This window comes from Rhinatrema bivittatum, chromosome 6 (assembly GCF_901001135.1).
Source record: "Rhinatrema bivittatum chromosome 6, aRhiBiv1.1, whole genome shotgun sequence".
Taxonomy (NCBI): Eukaryota; Metazoa; Chordata; class Amphibia; order Gymnophiona; family Rhinatrematidae; genus Rhinatrema; species Rhinatrema bivittatum.
Window position 1 is genome coordinate 113,793,906 of NC_042620.1, and position 21,252 is coordinate 113,815,157.

A 21,252-nucleotide genomic window follows, 5' to 3' on the forward strand; every position below is an offset into this window, starting at 1 on the left:
TAGAGGCTACAAAGTTAAAATTAACAACAAAGAATCCCCGAGCATCAAATCATCACTAGGAGAACCCTAAAGCTCATCACTGTCTCCCATCCTCTTCAATATCTACTTCCTACCCCTTTGCCAGCTGCTAACAAACCTAAAATGAAAACATTATCTCTACACCGATGACGTACAGATTCTGATCCCCATAACAGAATCCCTAACGAAAACACTCAAGTTCTGGGAAAACTACCTCCAATCTATCAACCTTCTCCTCACCAGTCTAAACCTTGTCCTCTACTCAGCCAAGATGGAACTCCTCCTCATCTCCTCTGACCATATCGATCCGCCTCCGCAGACCCCTCCCAACACCATGGTCACTCAAGTAAGAGACCTCGGAGTGATACTTGACAACCGTCTGAACTTAAAGAAATTCATCAATCACACAACCAAGGACTGCTTCTACAAACTACAAGTTCTAAAAAGACTCAAACCACTCCTCCATTTCCATGACTTCAGGACAGTCCTCCAAGCCACACTTTTTGCCAAGATAGTCTACTGTAACGCCCTCCTACTGGGTCTCCCCGCCTCCACCACCAAACCACTTCAGATGCTCCAGAACGCGGCTGCCAGAATCTTGACAAACACCAACCATGGAGATCACATCACACCCATCCTCAGGAACCTGCATTGGCTCCCAATAAGTTTCAGAATCCTACACAAGTCCCTCACCATCATCCACAAAACCATTCACAATCAGCTCCCTCTCGACCTTCAGATCCCGTTTAGACTCCACACCGCTACAAGACCCATTAGAGAAGCTTACAAAGAACCCTGCGCACCCCCACAACCAAATCCACCCTTCGTACAGCCACCAGAGAACGGGCCTTCTCGACAGCGGAATCAGCCATCTGGAATGCCATTCCTCCAGATCTCAGAATGGAACCCTGCCTGTTGACGTTTAGGAAAAAACTCAAGACCTGGCTGTTTCAACAAGCCTTCCCTTAACCCAGCCCACCCCCCACCCCCTACACTCCTCTATCCCAGCAAGCCTTCCCGTCTATCCCCCTCTTTTTTGACTCTGCGTCCCTTTCGTAGCTTGTTTCGGTTCATTTATAAGTGCCACTTATACAGAACTCTCCATATACGACTAAAGGCACTTCCAATATACCCTTGTTAAGTTTACTTCGTTTAACTTCAGCTTCTAGCTACTTCAGCTCCCAAGTTCCCACGACCCCATTTTATTGTAACTTTGCTTCTTTTCAATGTTAATGTTAATGTTATAACCCCCTTGTTCCTTGTAATCCGATATGATATGATCGGTATCATGAATGTCGGTATAGAAAAGAGTTAAATAAATAAATAAATACAATTTATATGGGTAAATATTTTTCCCCTGTCCGACTTAAAAGTGTGGTTTTTCATAGCACACATACTTTTAGCTGGATTAAAAAAGTGTTCCCGTGGGTGTGTTTAAGTCGGACATGTGCATCCTGTTTTCCAATGTGCACATGCTATCTTGTCCCCACTCGGTTTCCTGCACAAATGGCAGGTGCAAAGCACACAAGTGCTTTTAGCACACGACCTGTGCAGCCAACATATGTAAAAGTGCCAACATAAGCTTCAGAAAACACAGTCTATTCAATATTACCCCCTTTGATTATATGTTCATAAGGGTCCTGTGTCACTGACAGCATAGACATCAATATAAAAATCAATATGGACACCTACATTAATTTCATGTTAATGTTAGAGCATAGGCATCAATCTCCATTGCTGTAAACTTTCAGTGTGTATTTTCAGAATGATATAATATCAGAATGAGCACATGGATATTAATGCAGGAATCTGTCTGCACACCATGTGTATCAATGCCTTTGCCAGTATTGGAAACATGAAGTTTGCAGAGAGACTAGAAAACCCCATCTACAAACACCATGCTGTTTCCAGCTTGTCCTCCACCCCCTTCCCCCTCTCTCATCTACTGTAAAGCAAGAAAAATATTCTCTCATAATTTGACAAGATCCGATTAAGAGTTTGTGAAGTTGAGTATATTATATTTTCAATTTTTACCCTGTCCCTGAAACTATTTGAACAGTTTTTTCTGAAATTTAGCAGACTAATATGTATTAGAACTGACCCTGACTGCCAAATCTGAGGGGAAAAGACCTTTTGGTGAAATGCCAGCAATGTTAAAATCATTTTAGCATAATTACACTATCAGATCCCTAACTACAGTTACACTACTATACTATCATAATATAAATCCTTAGATTATAGTTATGGAGGAAATCTTAAATATTATACACACTTTCTTGAAAGGAATATATGTAAGAGTTTACAACAGCTGCAGGGAGAAAACTGGCAGCATAGTGTAAGCATATAATTGAATATTTCAGAGTTTCTTCCTCTGAATAGCATTGCAATTTTAGTTTTTATTTTGCATCTTTAAAATATATGATGCAGAATAAAGCAATTTATTACAGGCTTGATGATTGCTTAACTGTAGGGCAGGTTTAGACACTTCTAAACCAGTAAAGTTTTGTGTGTTTTCGATGTTGATTTGACTACTTTATATTTTTAAACCTTAATATGGACATGTCTTAATTAATTAATTAAACCTTGCACACATAATTTCCAAACTTTTTTTTTTCCGCAGTATTTTTGGATGCAGCAACTGGTTAAAACAGGTAACATAATACAATATTGAATTCACGGAGGGATCTCTTGTTGGAGGAATGGATAAATGGACAGAGGTGGGCACTACAGGTGTTCTTCTCTTCTCTTAAGGTGATGCTTCTGAGGAGCAGAGTAGATATGCCAGCTTATTTAAAGCGCACCATATCACAGGCAAACGGTTACTTCTCCTGGAAGAAATTGACATGAAGGACATGGGCATTGTCTCCAAAGGACACATTATACATTTAAAGGTACAGCGTCACCACAGAATTATAGTCTGTTCCGTACTGAAAGAAATCATAATTTTCAGTTTTCCGTCATCTGAATTTAATGCTAATCTTTTACTCCCACCAATATACCAGAAACAGTGACTAAAGCCAAATTAATGAGCAGACTTCATCACAGCTAAAAGAGATGACTCTGAGGTTAGCAGAGTCCTAAATCATTGTTCTCGTACTTCCTGACAGAAGTAGGGGTTTTTTTGTTGACATACGGTTCTTTGTGTTGGTTGGCTGCTCCCTTATAAGCAGAGGTGTCTGTTGCCTGTTGTCATTACAGTATATGTGATTATCGGGACCCACTTCACCAGAACAAAGAAACCACAGCTATACAGAAATAAGATAAGGAAATCTTTTTATTATAGACGACATGGACAGCCGTTGCTATGCTTTAGATCCCTGAGCTCTAAAGATGTACAGTAGTTTTGAAACATGAAAGCTAAAGGGAGGAGAGAGCGTCTATGTCATCTGTCGGCACCATGCTGATTCCAGCTTGTCGTCTGTGACCATCCTCCCTAGCCCACTGTTAGCTCTCTCTTACTGTAGATTGCGCAGATTTGTAAAGTGAAAGAAAAATCTCTCTCTTAAAGTTATAGGATCCCAGTAAGGGTTCATTACTTAATAGAGATCAATAGTAAATAGGATGCCACAGTATAACCAAAGAATAGTTAGTGTTAGGTGTTTCCATATACTGCATAAGTAATGGATTATTCTAAAAGGGCATAATTTAGTATGTGGCATGAATATTAAAAAGTAGACTGCTCTTATTTTCTGGAGCAATGCATTTTTTTTTCTTATATTGTTCCAGCCTGAAACAGTATTCTTATATTTGCAGAAAGAGCTTTAAAATATTCTGCTGTACTTTAAAACTAGGTTGCAAGTTTATGCCTTTTCCAATTCTTTATTACTTGAAACATTTTTTATTGCAGTTTGGCTGTTATGAGACATTGTTTTGACATTTCATTATACAGTGTTCATGTGCTTTTATGCAAGGAGTATTACGCATATGTAAGCCCCCTGATCTGCTCCTGGCTTTCTCATAATTGACTGTCCCTCTATCCCTTTCTCGTTCAGTCAGTAGTTTCAGCAGAACCACTGACCTTGAGCTTTCCTTAAATAATCGTGTTTCCAACCTCTGCTCCTGTCTTTGTGTTCAACTGTACAGTATCTACAATATCTGATTCTTTCTTGTTTTTGAAGCTTAGAAACATAGAATATGATGGCCGATAAAAACTATACATCCCATCCACTCTTCCTGCTCAGCTTTACAGTCTCTCCCTCACCCTCAGAGATAGTCTGTGCTTGTCATCTTCTTCACACTGTCTTCTTCTCTCACCTACACTATCGTAATAATCTCCTCACAGGTCTTCCTGACTCCTCTCTGACCTCCAGCTTCCTGAAAACTCTGCTGCACATATTCTTTTTCAAGTTACTCGCTGTTCTTACATTATTTCTCTACTTACTCATCTGGTACCTATTAAATATTGAGCAGTTTCTAAGCTTCTTGTTTTCACTTTCAAATGCATCCATGAAATCACTCCACACTATCTTTCTGCTCCTTTAGTAAAGCCCCGGGACTTAGACGCGTCCCGGGGCTTTACGCATGTCGCCAGGCCTTTATAAAATAGACCTGGAGCTCGTAAGCCACTCTACATGCATAAATCCTTTAAAATTCTAATCATCCTTCATTATATCTATACTTTTCCTTCTATTCCTTTCACAATGTCACTTATAAGATATTGAAGAGGACTGGACCTAACAGTGATCTTTGTGGCACTCCACTGTTTCACTTTTGATATTGTGGTGGTCATCATTCACCACCACAATATCAAGTTAATTTTCAAAAGAGTTTTGCATATAAAATTAGCATATATGAATGTAAGAAGCTTGTATTCATGTACAGGCTATTTTATAAATCCTCACTAGTCTAAATAACTGTGATTTATGAAAAGGATAACAGAAAAAAAGGGCAGGTATCTACAGGAGTTGTTTGTTCCCTCCCACCCCTAGAATATTTTCTTCTTAAGTAGAAAGAAATTATTTAATTTATAAAAATTTTCTTAAATTGTTCTTCCAAGACTTAGGTCTTATATTAATCACTTAACCTGAGTATCAATCTCACAACTTGAATTTTAGTCAATGTTATTACAGTATTTTATTCTGTGTAACAATTGTAGTGTTTATTTCCCATGGCCTACCATTTGGAGCATTAAGGGTTGACCAATTTGTCTTCAGTTGTCTGCATTGAAAAAGGAGCTGCCTCATTTGAAAGAGGAACTGTCCAGGTTTCACACAACCTTTCATTCTTTGCAGCATTCACCTCAAAAAAGCAAAAACGTTAACTAGAAAGAGCAGCAAACTGAGGGAGAAAGGGAGAAAGTTAGAAAGCTATGACTACAAATGCTCGTAGTCTTGGCAATAAAATCTCAGAGCTGTAGACCTTAATGTTGGAGGCAGACTTGGACATTGTTGCTATTACAGAGACACGGTTCACTGAGTCTCATCATTGGGATACAGCCATCCCAGACTTTAACTTGTTAAGAGAGGACAGAAAGGGGGGAGGAGTAGCACTTTATGTCAAAAAACAATATCCAAGCAACTGAAATGCAAGGTATGTGAGGTAGGGAAGAAGCATTATGGGCTGTCCTAAAAAAAAAAAAAAAAAGAAGAAGATGGTGCTTCCATTTACATTGGTTTGGTCTACAAGTCTCTGACTCATACAGAAGAACTGGACATTCAAAAAGTGGTAAAGAAGAGCTAAGTGTTGCTCATTGGTGATTTTAATCTGCCAGATGTGGACTAGAGTATCCCTTCTGCGGAATCTACAAAAAGTAGAGAGATAGTGGATGCTCTTCACGGGGTTCTGCTCAAACAAATGGTAATGACCTGGTGCTCACTAATGGGGATAATGTCTCTAATATCCAGATAGGTGCTCACTGGGCACCAGTGATCTTCAGAAGGTATGGTTTGATATAGCAAATAGGATACAGAAAAGTTGCACGAAGATCCAAATTTAGGATTTCAAAATTATGGACTTTGTTAAAATAGGAACATACTTAGAGGAAGAACTAGAAAACTGGGAGAAAATGGGTGAGGTAGAACAACAGTGGGCCAAATTAAAAGGAGCTACAAAGGCCACAAATCTCTATGTTAGAAAAGTAAACAAAAGTAAGAGGAAAAAAAAGAAACCAATCTGATTCTCAAAAGAAGTGGCTGACAAAATAAAGGCAAAAATAAGAAATACAAAGAATCTCAAAAAGAGGAAGACGGAGAAGAATGCTTAGTAAAAGTGAAAGAGACGAAGAGAGAAATCAGGAAAGCAAAAGGTCAGGTGGAAGCAAGGATTACCAAAGAGGTAAAGTGAGGTGACAAAATATTTTTCAGATATATCAAAGAAAGGGACAGCTTCAGGTAGTATAGTGAGATTGAAAGGTGACAAAGAGTAATAAGTGGAGAAAGATGAAGAAATAGCAGAAATACTAAGCAACTACTTTAGTTTGGTTTTCATTAAAGAAGACCTTGGAGAAGTACCATTGCTGATTGACAAAACCATGGATGGCAGTGGGGTAGATGCTACCCCATTTACAGAAGAGAATATCTGGGAAGAGCTAGGAAAACTGAAAGTAGACAAGGCCATGGGGCTGGATGAGGTACATGACTAAGAGATGTGCTGGTGGGTCCGTAAAAGACCTGTTTAATAAATCCCTGGAAATGGGAATGTTGCTGCAAACTTGGAGAAGAGCAGTTGTGGTCCCACGTCACAAGAGCGATAGCAGAGAGGAGGCTGGAAACTACAGGCTGGTTAGCCTCACCTCGGTGGTGGGAAAAGTAATGAAATTCTACTGAAGAAAGGGATAGTGAGCTGTCTACAATCTGGTGGATTGCAGGACCAGAGGCAGCATGGATTCACCAGGGGAAGGTTCTCTCAGACAAATCTGATTTTCTTGATTGGGTGACTAGAGAATTGGATCGAGGAAGAGTGCTCAATGTGATTTACTTGGATTTCAGCAAAGCCTTCGATACAGTCCTACATAGCAGACTCCTGAATAAAATGAGAAGCTTGGGAGTGAGAGCCAAGGTGGTGGAGTGGATTACAAACTGGTTGACTGACAGGAGACCATGTGAAATACTAAATGGAACCTATTCTAGAGAGAAAATGGTGTTAAATGGAGTGCCACAGGGATCAGTTTTGGGACCAGTTCTCTTCAGTATCTTTCTGAGCAACATTGCGGTAGGGTAGAAGGTAAAGTTTGACTATTTGTAAATGATACTAAGATCTGCCTGAAGGAGTAAAAAGAATTGGATCGAGGAAGAGTGCTCAATGTGATTTACTTGGATTTCAGCAAAGCCTTCAATACAGTCCTGCATAGGAGACTTCAATTACCCCATTATTGACTGGATAAATATAACATCTAGACATGCTAGTGAGATAAAGTTCCTGGATGGAATATGGAGCAATTGGTTCTGGAACTGACGAGGGAGGAAGGGAGCAATTTTAGATCTCAGTGGAGCACAGGATTTGGTGAGAGAGGTAATGGTGGTGGGGCCGCTTGGCAATAGTGATCATAATATGATCAAATTTGAATTAATGACAGGAAGGCTAAGTAAATCTACAGCTCTAGCGCTAAACTTTCAAAAGGGAAACTTTGATAAAATGAGAAATATAGTTAGAAAAAAACTGAAAGGAGCAGTTACAAAGGTAAAAACTGTGCAAGAGGTGTGGACGTTGTTAAAAAATACCATCCTAGAAGCACAGTCCAGATGTATTCCACACATTAAGAAAGGTGGAAGGAAGGCAATACGATTACCAGCATGGTTAAAAGGTGAGGTGAAAGAGGCTATTTTAGCCAAAAGATCTTCATTCAAAAATTGGAAGAAGGATCCTTCACAAGAAAATAGGATAAAGCATAATCACTGGCAAGTTAAATGTAAGACATTGATAAGACAGGCTAAGAGAGAATTTGAAACGAAGTTGGCCGTAGAGGCAAAAACTCACAGTAAAACTTTTTAAAATATATTCAAAGCAGAAAGCCTGCGAGGGAGTCAGTTGGATGAGTAGATGATCGAGAGGATAAAGGGGCACTTAGAGAAGATAAGGCCATCACGGAAAGATTAAACGATTTCTTTGCTTTAGTGTTTACTGAAGAGGATGTTGGGGAGTTACCCGTTCCAGAGAAGGTTTTCATGGGTAATGATTCAGATGAACTGAACCAAATCACGGTGAACCTAGAAGTTGAGGTAGACCCGATTGACAAACTGAAGAGTAGTAAATCACCTGGACTGGATGGTATACACCCCAGGGATCTGAAAGAACTCAAAAATAAAATTTCAGATCTATTGGTTAAAATTTGTAACCTATCATTAAAACCATCCATTGTACTTGAATACTGGAGGGTGGCTAATGTAACCCCAATATTTAAAAAGGGCTCCAGGGGCAATCCGGGAAACTACAGTCCAGTTAGCCTGACTTCAGTACCAGGAAAAATAGTGGAAAGTGTTCTAAAGCTCAAAATCTGAGAACATATAGAAAAACATGGTTTAATGGAACAAAGTCAACATGGCTTTACCCAAGGCAAGTCTTACCTCACAAATCTGCTTCACTTTTTTGAAGGGGTTAATAAACATGTAGATATAAATAAATAAAATATAGGTAAACTGGTGGATGTAATGTATTTGGATTTTCAGAAGGCATTTGACAAAGTTCCTCATGAGAGGCTTCTAAGAAAAGTAAAAAGTCATGGGATAAGTGGCAATGGCCTTTCATGGATTACAAACTGGTTAAAAGACAGGGAACAGAGAATAGGATTAAATGGACAATTTTCTCAGTGGAAAAGGGTATACAGTGGAGTGCCTCAAGGATCTGTACTAGGACCCGTGCTTTTCAATATATTTATAATTGATCTGGAAAGGAACACGGCGAGTGAGGTAATCAAATTTGCAGATGATACAAAATTATTCCTAGTGGTTAAATCACAAGCGGATTGTGATAAATTGCAGGAGGGCTTTGTGAGACTGGAAAATTAGGCATCCAAATAGCAGATGAAATTTAATGTTGGGAAAAATAATCCTTGCTGCAGTTATACAATGTTAGTTTCCAAATTAGGAGCTACTGCCCAGGAAAGAGATCTAGGCATTGTAGTGGATTATACTTTGAAATTGTCGGTTCAGTGTGCTGTGGCAGTCAAAAAAGCAAACAGAATGTTAGGCATTATTAGGAAGGGAATGGTGAATAAACAGACGATGTCTTAATGTCTCTGTATCGCTCCAAGGTGAGACCGCACCTTGAATACTGTGTACATTTCTGGTCGCTGAATCTCAAGAAAGATGTAGTTGTGATGGAGAAGGGTCAGAGAAGGGAGATCAAAATGATAAAGGGGATGGAACTACTCCCCTATGAGGAAAGACTAAAGAGGTTAGAGCTGTTCATCTTGGAGAAGAGACGGCTGAGGGGGGATGTGATAGAAGTATTTAAAATCATGAGAGGTCTAGAACAGGTAAATGTGAATCGGTTATTTACTCTATTGGATAATAGAAGGACTATGGGGCACTCCATGAAGTTAGCATGTAGCACATTTAAAACTAATCAAAGAAATTTTTTATTCACTCAATGCATATGCAATCTTGCTTTCAAAGTGGTGGATAAAAGGAATGAAGGCCTTCCAACCTTGACTTTACTAACCAAACTATGCAAATCAGTTGCAAATGAGGACAAATATATGTAGAAAGGGGCAGAAGAAATTGAGGCTTGTGATCCACAAACCAGCTCATGATCCTTGATCTATCTTGCAGATCACCATCTAGATTCTTGATTTCGATTGACCAAACAGCAAGCAAAAAAGCAGGGGATCATGACCAGCTTGTGGGCTGCAAATCACTGAGCTCATCTCTAACTATATGTAGCTAAAGTTTGTAACTATTTATTACCCCAAAACAAGGATCTGATTGGCAACATTTGAGGGACCATATGTCCCCATCCCTGCGGTACAAAGGGACTAATACAGTAATCATGATTTACAGCTTCAATCACAGGACCCTACAGTAGGTTAACGTGTCAGTAGGACTCTGTCATTTTTATAATTTACCTCATTGTTAGGCTGTAGATATGGTAAATGCTGCAAATGCACTTTGGATTTTCTAAAAATATGAATTGGATTTGAGAGCTACTGTTTTAATAAGACTGTAAATGAAGAGATTGTATTTCTACTTTATTTTTATTTAATTTTCTTCTGTAACCTGCTTATCAAAGCAACAAAGCAGGTTACAGAGCACACACAAGCATTTCATTAACTTCAGACTTTCTGTTTATTTTATTTTTTATAATTCATACTTACATTTTTTGCTGTATTCAAGCCTGTCCAGAGAAATCTGGGGCCTCCGTCATTTGTGTTCTCTGTAGCTGCCTTCCCTTTAAGTTGCCCAGCTAAGCTTTATTTCCAGCAGATATAATTATGCTATTGATGGTGCCAGCTATACAGTTTTGTTGCCTTCCATTTAAAAATCTTCAGGCAAATCATAAAAAATAGTATTCATACCTGCATTCCTGAGTTCTTTGTCATCATCCAAAAGCGTTCTTTTTATTAATATGTAGCATGCACTTATAATACCTGCATTCATTACTCAAATGTATTTACTTTTGAAATCACTTTCCTGGCATAGCTGAGTAAAATTTTATTTTTCTAAAAGCATTCTTTTAAGCTTGGGGTCCAGTGCTGTTGAACAATTTTTGCCCCCTCCCCCTTGTTGGGCGAATTGTATCCTTACTATGCTATGATTTTTTGCAGACCGCAATTGAAAAGTTAACTCATGATTACTTGAATCTTTTTCACTTCCCACCACTGATTAAGGTAGGTAAGTCATTGTTCATGTGTCATGCTACTTTTATTTATAGATGGGTGTAATAATTGATATTAAATTGATAATGAAGATGTCGATTACCAACAAAATTTAAAATGGCTACAATAAGTTGCATTCGTTACAGCGTCTAAAGATGCTATTGAATCAAGAGGATTTTTGAACCGTACTACAAACTTTAATATTCTCTGACCTTGATTACTGTAATGCGCTGTTACTTGGATTACTAGTAAGTACAATAAGATCACTACAATTGCTCCAAAATGTGTATGCAAGGATTTTGAAGGATAACAGGAAATATGACCACATTACTCCTATTCTTATATCACTGCACTGGTTACCAATTAAATTCCAGGTAATATGTATAATTCACAAAATTGTTAATACAAAAAACTCAGACTGGTTAAGTACATCATTATATATTCCATAACGTAATTTAAGATCTGCTATTAAATGACTATTAAACGTACTATCACTTCAAATTGCACACTTAAGCGAAGTAAGAGAGCTTTTGTGATAGCAGCACCAAAATTATGGAATTCCATGCTATATGATTTAAGCATACAGAAAGATCTTAATTTTTTCAAGAAAGTCCTAAAATCCTGGCTATTTAAACTTGCTTTTGAGGTAATAACGCAAGCTGATATCATCAAAGTCCATTGATATTAGAGAGATGGGACTTGCTTTTTAGTTGTATTTTAGATTTTGTTTCTAATTAATCTTGTTTTTTTTATCTCATAAACTGTTATGTATTTTATGTAATGTTTCTTGTAAACCGCCATGATTGTTTACAGAACAGTATACAAATAAAATAAAAATAAATCAATGCATTATGCAACCCCATATTTGCACATGGCATCAGGACAGTATTCCTGTTCTAGCATGAATGCTCACTAAAATGGAAAAAAAAACCTCAATAAAATATAAGAGAGATAATATTTGCATCCCTCAAGAGAGGTGCAATCTTTATTTCTCAATTTTCTAAAGTACCGTATGAATAAGAGAGCCACCAGTGACCTGACTTCTGTGTGGGCCGATTTAGGGGTAAGAGTTTTCTGAGCTGATTGTGCTGGCTCACACTGAACCCTAATTTTCTGAGTGGGCTCAAATGTACTCATTTACCTTAGTTGGTAACTATTAAGCAGACTGTTTCTGATTTTAACTGGTGCCATTCCAGATTTTAAAAGTGTGTTAGCTTGAGTTTGGCCGGTGCTCCGGGTGAAGCTGTGTAAAAAGATTTCTCCTGATCCAAGTAGTCCTGTCACTTGGCCTACAGCTTGTGGCAGTAATCATAACGTAGTTGGCTATAAAGTGAGCAGTCCAGGTCAGGGCCAGTCCAAATAAATGATTCAGAGCCAAGTTAGGATTAGTTTGGATTTTGGTATCAGAGTCAGGTTTCTTGGGATTTTGATGCCGCTGCATCTGCCTGTTTAAACAATCTGATCTTCATCTGGTCATAATGAGCACTTCTCTCTTGGTTAATATTAAATCTCTACCTAATATGTCTGATTCATATTTAGTCCAAAGCAACTGAAGCATAGGTATACTGCAACTAAAACTTTCTAAAATTCAACTAAGCAAATAAGCATTAACAATTTAATTCAAGTATATATATTATTTTTTGAACAATGGGCCATACAAGTTAGATTCCAGCATCATACATGGAATTATAGCATAAAATGTATAAGCTAAAGATTCAGTTTTAGAAAAAAAAAAAGAGGTATCCAAACACCAAAAGCATATCAAAATAATTCCCAAAGGGGAAAATGGTGTGATCTAAAATAAAATATTGTTTACAAAATATAGGTGCCGATTTTAAAAGTTACGCGCGTGGGGTACATTTGTGCGCTCCACCTGGCGCACACAAATGTACACCTGATTTTATAAGATGCGCACACTGCCGCGCACATATTATAAAATCCAGGGTCAGCGCGTGCAAGGGAGTGCACACTTGTGCACCTTGCGCGCGCCGAGCCCTAGGGGAAACCCGATGGCTTTCCTCGTTCCCTCCAAGGCCGCTCCGAAATCGGAGGGAATTTTTTTTTTGGTCCCCCCTACCTTATTTCGTCGAGTTACGCCTGCCTCTGGCAGGTGTAACTTGCACGAGCCGGCACAGGCCGCTGTGCCGGAGCACTCGACCCCGCCTCCAGACGGCCCCCAGACCGCCGCCACGCCTCCGGACCACCCCTTTTTTGAAGCCCCAGGACATATGCACGTCCCGGGGCTTGCGTGCGCCGCCGAGCCTATGCAAAACAGGCTCGGCGCGCGCAGGTGTAGGTTTTCGGGGGTTATGCGTGTATCCCTTTGAAAATCTACCCCATATTGTTTACAAAAATTATTTTGAATTTTGTTGTCAAATACAGTCTAAACAATGTTTTCTAAGAATTTAAGAAATTTTTCAAAAGCTTTAAATAACACAACACCAACCAGGCTAAAAAAAATTCACACCAACCACAAGAGGTGTACACCACAGCCAACTACACATAACCATTCACACTACATACTCATACAAAATACTCATCCCATACAAAATATATATCAGATATTCTTAAAAACAGCAACATTTCACCCCTTACAGGAAGCAGCAGGAATTAGCTTCCAAAATCTTCTTTAACCTGATTGGCCCAAACTAGTGAACTCGTCATTCCTCAATCAGCTTATAATTCTTATCATGATTTTCCATAATGTTCTTTATATTTTCCAATAAATTTTCCAATGAGGTCTCTTGAAAGTAACTTGCACAGAAGAACGAAGTGTAATTTTCACAGCAGGGTGAAATGGTAGATATGATAACATTCTCTTACAATAGGCGATTAAACCAACATATTTCATAGAGAAAAACATATTGCTCCTGACTATTCGCCACAATGGCTTCTTGAGGGGAATTAATATTATTTAACCAAAATCTCTTGTGGTGGCATCACTAAAAATAAAATATAGAAAATTAAAATATCGAAAAGGAACAGAAAAGAAATAACAACATGACCAAGAAAAACTTAGAAAGAGAATAACAAATATTAAATACTTGCAAGCAATAGCAAAAGAAAATAGGTCCCCACATCATAGAAGACGCCAATGAAGATGCTTAGCCACATGTTCTTTTAAATACCTACTCACTCATTTTAAATGAACCAATCACAAGGTAACAAAAGGAGTGTTTAATTTGCAGCACCAATCAGAACCATATAGTATCACTTCTTAGAAAAAACAACCCATTCAATTTTACTGTTTCAGACCATTTGGGCATAAGGAATCCAATTTAAATATCCAATGTTGTTCCTGCCGAAGTAAAATCCGGTTCATATTGTCCCGAAATATGAATTGTATTTGTATGACTGAAAACGTCAAATCATTTCTTTGATGACCAGTAGCAACCCAATGAGCTGTTAAAGAAGCCTTCACGCAGCCACAATGGATTGAGCTACAGTGTTCAATAGTTCTAATTCTTATAGCTTTCATACAGGGTCTTTCATCAAAATGCGTTATGGTGTTAACACTCGCGATAAGGCATTAATGCATGCGTTAATGCCATAATGCATACAATAATTGTGTTACTGCACGGTGCATATGCAAATTTTTAGAAGGGATGGGATTGGGGAGGGGTGTAGGCAGAATTAATTAGAATGAGGGGCAATATTGCACCGTGCTATAGCATAACGCATGCTATCGCAATTTTTTAATGATGGAAATAACTATACCTATTTTCCTGGCATTGAGCTGTGTGAGATGTCTGAAACAGCAGTAATGCAGTTTGTGATAAATTTTGCAAATTGCATTTTTGGGCTTGGGAAGGGAGAGTAGAGTGGAGTGGGGGAAGAGAGGGAGAGTGCCTCTGGGAAGGCCTTCACAGTATTCAACTATTTATATCACTATAGGAGGGCCAGCTAATAGCTCGAGGTGATGTGGTGGTTTAGGGGCCAGTTTTACATGCAGAGTGAGAAGTACGAACAGCACAGTACACCTCAGTGAAGATTTGACGTCATTTGGAATGAGAAAAGTTTCACAAAGGTGAGATTTCTAATATGTTCTCTCGTCCTAGCTTGATAGTACCCTAAGGGCAAGAGAACATATTAAAAATCTCACCTTTGTGAAACTTTCCTCACTCCATATGACGTCAAATCTCACTCTGCATGTAAAACTGGCCCCTAAACCACCACCAACACCTCACCTCGAGCTATTAGCTGGCCCTCCTATAAAGATATAAATAGTTGACTACTATGAAGGCATTATAACTAGGTGCTCGCTTGCGCGCTGCGAATTAAAATATCACGGGGTGCAAAAACTTATACACTACCTATGCGAAGTGCTATGTTAGCGCACAGTGCAGTAATTGTAAAATTACCATAAACATGCCCTTTTTTCTTATTACGGGCATCATCCATGCATTATTATAGCATTTTGATGAATCTAGGGGATAGTTTTGCCGACATAAATAAGATTACAAAGACAAATATTGATATAAATGATTTGAGAAGAGGCATACAGTGTGAGATTGCAAAGGAAACACTTGCTTTGAAATGGGATGAGCAAACTTTATAATATTCAAAGACAAAGGACATATCTTACACCACTACAACTTTGATTTGTCCCATTACTTTGAGGAGACCCCCGCATTACAAACCAAGATGATATGAGAATATCACGTAGATTCCATGAGTGTTTTTAAGCAAACAGGGGAGTCTTAACAGAGAAAGGGGAAAGAGACTGTACTAAAGGCAAGTGTTTTCTAATAATCTTGTAATCTGCCAAGACACATTACTATAAGGCAGAACACAAACAATACGATCTGCTGAATTGCGTCGAGATTGCTATAAACACGGGCCCGATTTATATATAGTGCCATTTATAAGCCCTACTTATCACTTGAAAAGGGTAGCCACAATATAGAAAATGATTAAACATAATTTTTGCTTTGTCTTTCAACTCCTGCTTAGTAGAACAAAGTCACCGCAAATGAAAAAGTTGTCCAATCGGAATATTATTTTTTAGATGCGGAGGGTGAAAACTACTGTAAAGCAAAAGATTATTTCTATCAATGGGCTTAGTAAACAGCGTAGTGGAGAGTCTCTTCCCATTTTTAATAACCCTCATATCCAGAAATGAAACCTTATGAGAATCAATCTGAAAGGTGGAAAGAAGGCAAAATGATTACTGGCATGGTTAAAAGGGGAGGTGAAAGAAGCTATTTTAGCCAAAAGATCTTCATTCAAAAATTGGAAGAAGGATCCAACAGAAGAAAATAGGATAATGCATAAACATTGGCAAGTTAAATGTAAGACATTGATAAGACAGGCTAAGAGAGAATTTGAAAAGAAGTTGGCTGTAGAGGCAAAAACTCACAGTAAAAACATTTTTAAATATATCCGAAGCAGAAAGCCTGTGAGGGAGTCGGTTGGACCGTTAGCTGATTGAGGGATTAAAGGGGCACTTAGAGAAGATAAGGCCATCGCAGAAAGATTAAATGATTTCTTTGCTTCGGTGTTTACTGAAGAAGATATTGGGGAGGTACCCATACTGGAGAAGGTTTTCATGGGTAATGATTCAGATGGACTGAACCAAATCACGGTGAACCTAGAAGATGTGGTAGACCTGATTGACAAACTGAAGAGTAATAAATCACCTGGACTGGATGGTATATACCCCAGAGTTCTGAAGGAACTAAAAAATGAAATTTCAGACCTATTAGTAAAAATTTGTAACCTATCATTAAAATCATCCATTGTACCTGAAGACTGAAGGATAGCTAATGTAACCACAATATTTCAAAAGGGCTCCAGGAGTGATCCGGGAAACTACAGACCGGTTAGCCTGACTTCAGTGCCAGGAAAAATAGTGGAAAGGGTTCTAAATATCAAAATCACAGAACATATAAAAAGACATGATTTAATGGAATAAAGTCAGCATGGCTTTACCCAAGGCAAGTCTTGCCTCACAAACCTGCTTCACTTTTTTGAAGGAGTTAATAAACATGTGGATAAAGGTGAACTGATAGATGTAGTGTACTTGGATTTTCAGAAGGCGTTTGACAAAGTTCCTCACGAGAGGCTTCTAGGAAAAGTAAAAAGTCATGGGATAGGTGGTGATGTCCTTTCGTGGATTACAAACTGGCTAAAAGACAGGAAACAGAGAGTAGGATTAAATGAGCAATTTTCTCAGTGGAAGGGAGTGGGCAGTGGAGTGCCTCAGGGATCTGTATTGGGACCCTTACTTTTCAATCTACCTTATAAATGGCCTGTGACCGACGGCCTGCAAATGCGCAGTAGAGCGCAGCTCTACTGCGCATGTGCGGGCAAGGATGTCGATCAGAAAAAAAAATGGCGGTGGGGCCGCAGGAGCGGGAGGAGAAGCAGCGGCGCCGCGCGCGCGCGCGGTGTCGCTGCTTCTCCTCCCCAGATCTGCCGGCAGATCTCGGGGGGGGTGTCACTCCCGCGCCCCCCCCACCGAGATCTGCCGGCAGATCTCGGGGGGGGGGTGTCGCTCCCGCGCCCCCCCCCCCACCGAGATCTGCCGGCAGATCTCGGGGGGGTCACTGCCGCGCGCGCGGGAGTGACCCCCCCCGAGATCTGCCGGCAGGAGCGGGAGGAGTTAATGGAGCCGGGTGAGGGTTGCGGGAAGTCGCGCTTACGGCGCCGGGAGGAAATGGAGGTGGGTGAAGGGAGGGAGAGGGGGACTGAGTGAGTGGGAGGGAGGGAGGGAGGGAGAGGGGGGACTGAGTGAGAGGAGAGGGAGGGGTGGAGAGGAGTGGGTGGGGGAGGGGGGTGGTGAAGAGTGAGGGGAGAGAGAATGAGGGGGAGGTGAGAGACAGAGGGATGTAGCCCGTTTTAACGGGCTTTACGGCTTGTATATTTATAAATGATCTGGAAAGAAATACGAGTGAGATAATCAAATTTGCAGATGATACAAAATTGTTCAGAGTAGTTAAATCACAAGCACATTGTGATAAATTGCAGGAAGACCTTCTGAGACTGGAAAATTGGGCATCAAAATGGCAGATGAAATTTAATGTGGCTAAGTGCAAGGTGATGCATATAGGGAAAAATAACCCATGCTATAGTTACACAATGTTAGGTTCCATATTAGGTGCTACTACCCAAGAAAGAGATCTAGGCGTCATAGTGGATAACACATTGAAATCTTCGGTTCATTGTGCCGCGGCAGTCAAAAAAGCAAACAGAATTTTGGGAATTATTAGAAAGGGAATGGTGAATAAAACGGAAAATGTCATAATGCCTCTGTATCGCTCCATGGTGAAGACCGCACCTTGAATACTGTGTACAGTTCTGGTCGCTGCATCTCAAAAAAGATATAAATGCGATGGAGAAGGTACAGAGAAGGGCTATCAAAATAAGGGGAATGGAACAGCTCCCCTATGAGGAAAGACTAAAGAGGTTAGGACTTTTCAGCTTGGAGAAGAGACGCTGAGGGGGGATATGTTAGAGGTGTTTAAAATCATGAGAAGTCTAGAGCGGGTAGATGTGAATCGGTTATTTACTCTTTCGGATAATAGAAAAACTAGGGGGTAATCCATGAAGTTAGCATGTGGAACATTTAAAACTAATCGGAGAAAGTTCTTTTTCACTCAATGCACAATTAAACTCTTGAATTTGTTGTCAGAGGATGTGGTTAGTGCAGTTAGTATAGCTGTGTTTAAAAAAAGATTGGATAAGTTCTTGGAGGAGAAGTCCATTACCTGCTATTAATTAAGTTGACTTAGAAAATAACCACTGCTATTACTAGCAACGGTAACATGGAATAGACTTAGTTTTTGGGTACTTGCCAGGTTCTTATGGCCTGGATTGGCCACTGTTGGAAACAGGATGCTGGGCTTGATGGACCCTTGGTCTGACCCAGTATGGCATGTTCTTATGTAAAAGTGAGGTTTGGATCCCAATTATTGAAATATGAAATAAGTTATACTCAGATCTTAAACCACACCAAATGCAAAACACGTCATCAATGTAGCACACCCACAACAATATATTCTTCCAAAAAGATGAAGAATAAACAAACTGATCCTCAAAAACAGAGACATAAAGGCACACTAAATCAGGGGCCATCATGGCCCCCATTGTAGTGCCTTTAATTTGTTTGTATATGTCTCCAGTAAACTCCAAATTTTTTTTAGTGAGAACAATTGTAGCTAAGTCTACTAAAAAAGAAGTAGGAACCCGACATGTAAAATCACGATTATTTAAATTTCGTTCAACAACTGCCAATGCTTCCTGCAAGGTATAGTAGAATAAAGAGAATTATATCTATACTAACCAACCAACATTCCATTGCAGGAATGCATATAGAATACAAACATTGCAAAAAATGTTTAGAGTCACAAAAAAAGTTGGAATAACTGAAATAAATGGCTGTAAAAATGATTATCAAAAATAGATAATGGTTCCAAAATCAAATTAAGCCCTGATACAATAGGACGCCCTGGAGGTTTTAATAAGTTTTAATAAGTTTTTATGTATTTTAGGCAAAATATGAGGATGTTCTTCAATCAAAAAAAGAACTTCTTTCTTAGTAAGAAAGCCACCAACTTCAGCAGCATGAACCAAACAACAAATCTCAAGTTTCAAGCGAGGGGTAGGATCTTGAGATAGTTTCTGATAATATAATTGATCAGTCAGCTATGAATCTCAGCAACCACTGAAGAATCCATAGGAGTAGCTGCAGCATTTCTAAAGAATGATTTCAAACGTAATGAACTCATAAATTTAAAGAGGTGGGTGCGTAGAGAGAATGGATCATGCTCAGTTGCTGGTGATGTCTCGTCCATCCATATGGTGTCCCCCCGGTGCAGGCGATCCAATGATTGTCGCATTTGAGAATATGATAGAAAATGATTTGAGAGTTTTAGAAACCACTACCATAAAATGCCAGTTTAATATATCTAAGGAGGAATATGCATCGTTGAAAGAACTTTTTTCTGATATTAATATTGTTATCAAACCACTTAACAAGGATGACTGCATTGTTATTTTGAATACTGCTGATTATGTCGAGATTTGCCATTTGGTTCATGATGCTGAAATTAGTGGCTTTCTTATTAAGAACGAAGTTCTTTTTTTGACTGAAGAACATACTTGTATGCCCTTTCTGACAATTTTTTCATTTGCAGCAACTTTGTTCTACTAAGCAGAAGTTTAAAGACCAAGCAAAGATTATATTTAATCATTTTCTACATTGTGGCTACCCTTTTCAAGTGATATGTAGGGCTTATAAATGGGCCCTATATATAAATCGGGCCCTTCTTTTTCAGCAATCTCGAGGCGATTCAGCAGACCGTATTGTTTGTGTTGTGCCTTATAGTAATGTGTCTTGGTAGATTATTAAGATTATTAGAAAACATAGGCCTTTAGTACAGTCTCTTTCCCCTTTCTCTGATAAGACTCCCCTGTTTGCTTGTAAACACTCATGGAATCTACGTGATATTCTCAAGTCATTTCGGTTTGCAATGCGGCGATCTCAGAGTAATGGGTCACATCAAAGTTGTGGCGGTTGTAAGGTATGTTCTTTGTCTTTGAATATTACAAAGTTTATTCATCCCATTTCAAAACAAGTGTTTCCTTTGCGATTTCATAATACATGTGCCTCTTCTCAAGTCATTTATATTATTATTTGTCCTTGTAATCTTATTTATGTCGGCAAAACTATGAGAGCTATAACAATTAGAATTATTGAACATTGTAGCTCGATCTGTTGTTGCGCCGGAGGTGGACCCTTGGACCGAGGTGGGGTTGACATTACCCGTAGGAGGGATCCTACGGGTCCCCACCATCAGCAGGCAGAGTGGGCTGAAGGACGGAGGCCGGCTGGCGCTTCACCAATACCAGCCCTCATTCCCCGCAGGTTGAGCCTTTGGGTACCGGGGCTGGCTGGACTTAGGTAGGCCTCCATATGTCGTCATCGATGGAAGGATCGAGAGGTCAGTCCAGAGGCAGCAACAGTGGAGAGAAGAAGTCTGTATTGGACGAGGCGAAGTCCCGAAGACTCGGGCACCAATAGAACCAAAGTTAGACAGGGGGCACCCGAGCAAGAACAGGCCGAATCTTGAATAGGCCAAGTCCAGGATGTAGACTGAAGAAGCATCATAGGAGTCAGGGCCGACAGCAATCTGGAAGAAGTGGCAAGCAAGGCTGAGGTCTGGACGAGGAGAGAGTCAAGAGCGTAGTCAGGCAATGCAGAGGTCTGGGCTTGGAGAGAGGCAATGGAGTAGTCAGGCAATGCAGAAGTCCGGGCTTGGAGAAAGGCAATTTAGTAGTCAGGCAATGCAGTGGTCCGGGCTTGGAGAGAGTCAACAGCGTGGTCAGGCAAAGCAGAGGTCCAGGCTTGGAGAGGGTCAACGGCGTGGTCAGGCAAAGCAGAAATCGTAATCCGAGGAGGCAATCCGAGGGTAGGTTAGGAATCAGGAACACAGGAACGAGGAAACCAGGAACAGGAGTCACCGAGGATCAGGAACCAGGAA

The 21,252-nt window shown here is 39.7% G+C and overlaps 1 protein-coding gene across 1 annotated transcript in view; it reads left to right on the forward strand.

Annotated features, from left to right (window-relative positions):
• The window catches only part of MAP3K20 (mitogen-activated protein kinase kinase kinase 20), a 492,577-nt gene that overhangs the window by 371,826 nt on the left and 99,499 nt on the right, over positions 1 to 21,252 (forward strand). Inside the window, exons 13-15 of the mRNA XM_029605800.1 lie at positions 2,639 to 2,669; positions 2,770 to 2,909; positions 10,718 to 10,780. Of these exons, the coding sequence (XP_029461660.1) occupies positions 2,639 to 2,669; positions 2,770 to 2,909; positions 10,718 to 10,780 (234 nt within the window). The remainder of the gene's footprint in view (positions 1 to 2,638; positions 2,670 to 2,769; positions 2,910 to 10,717; positions 10,781 to 21,252) is intronic.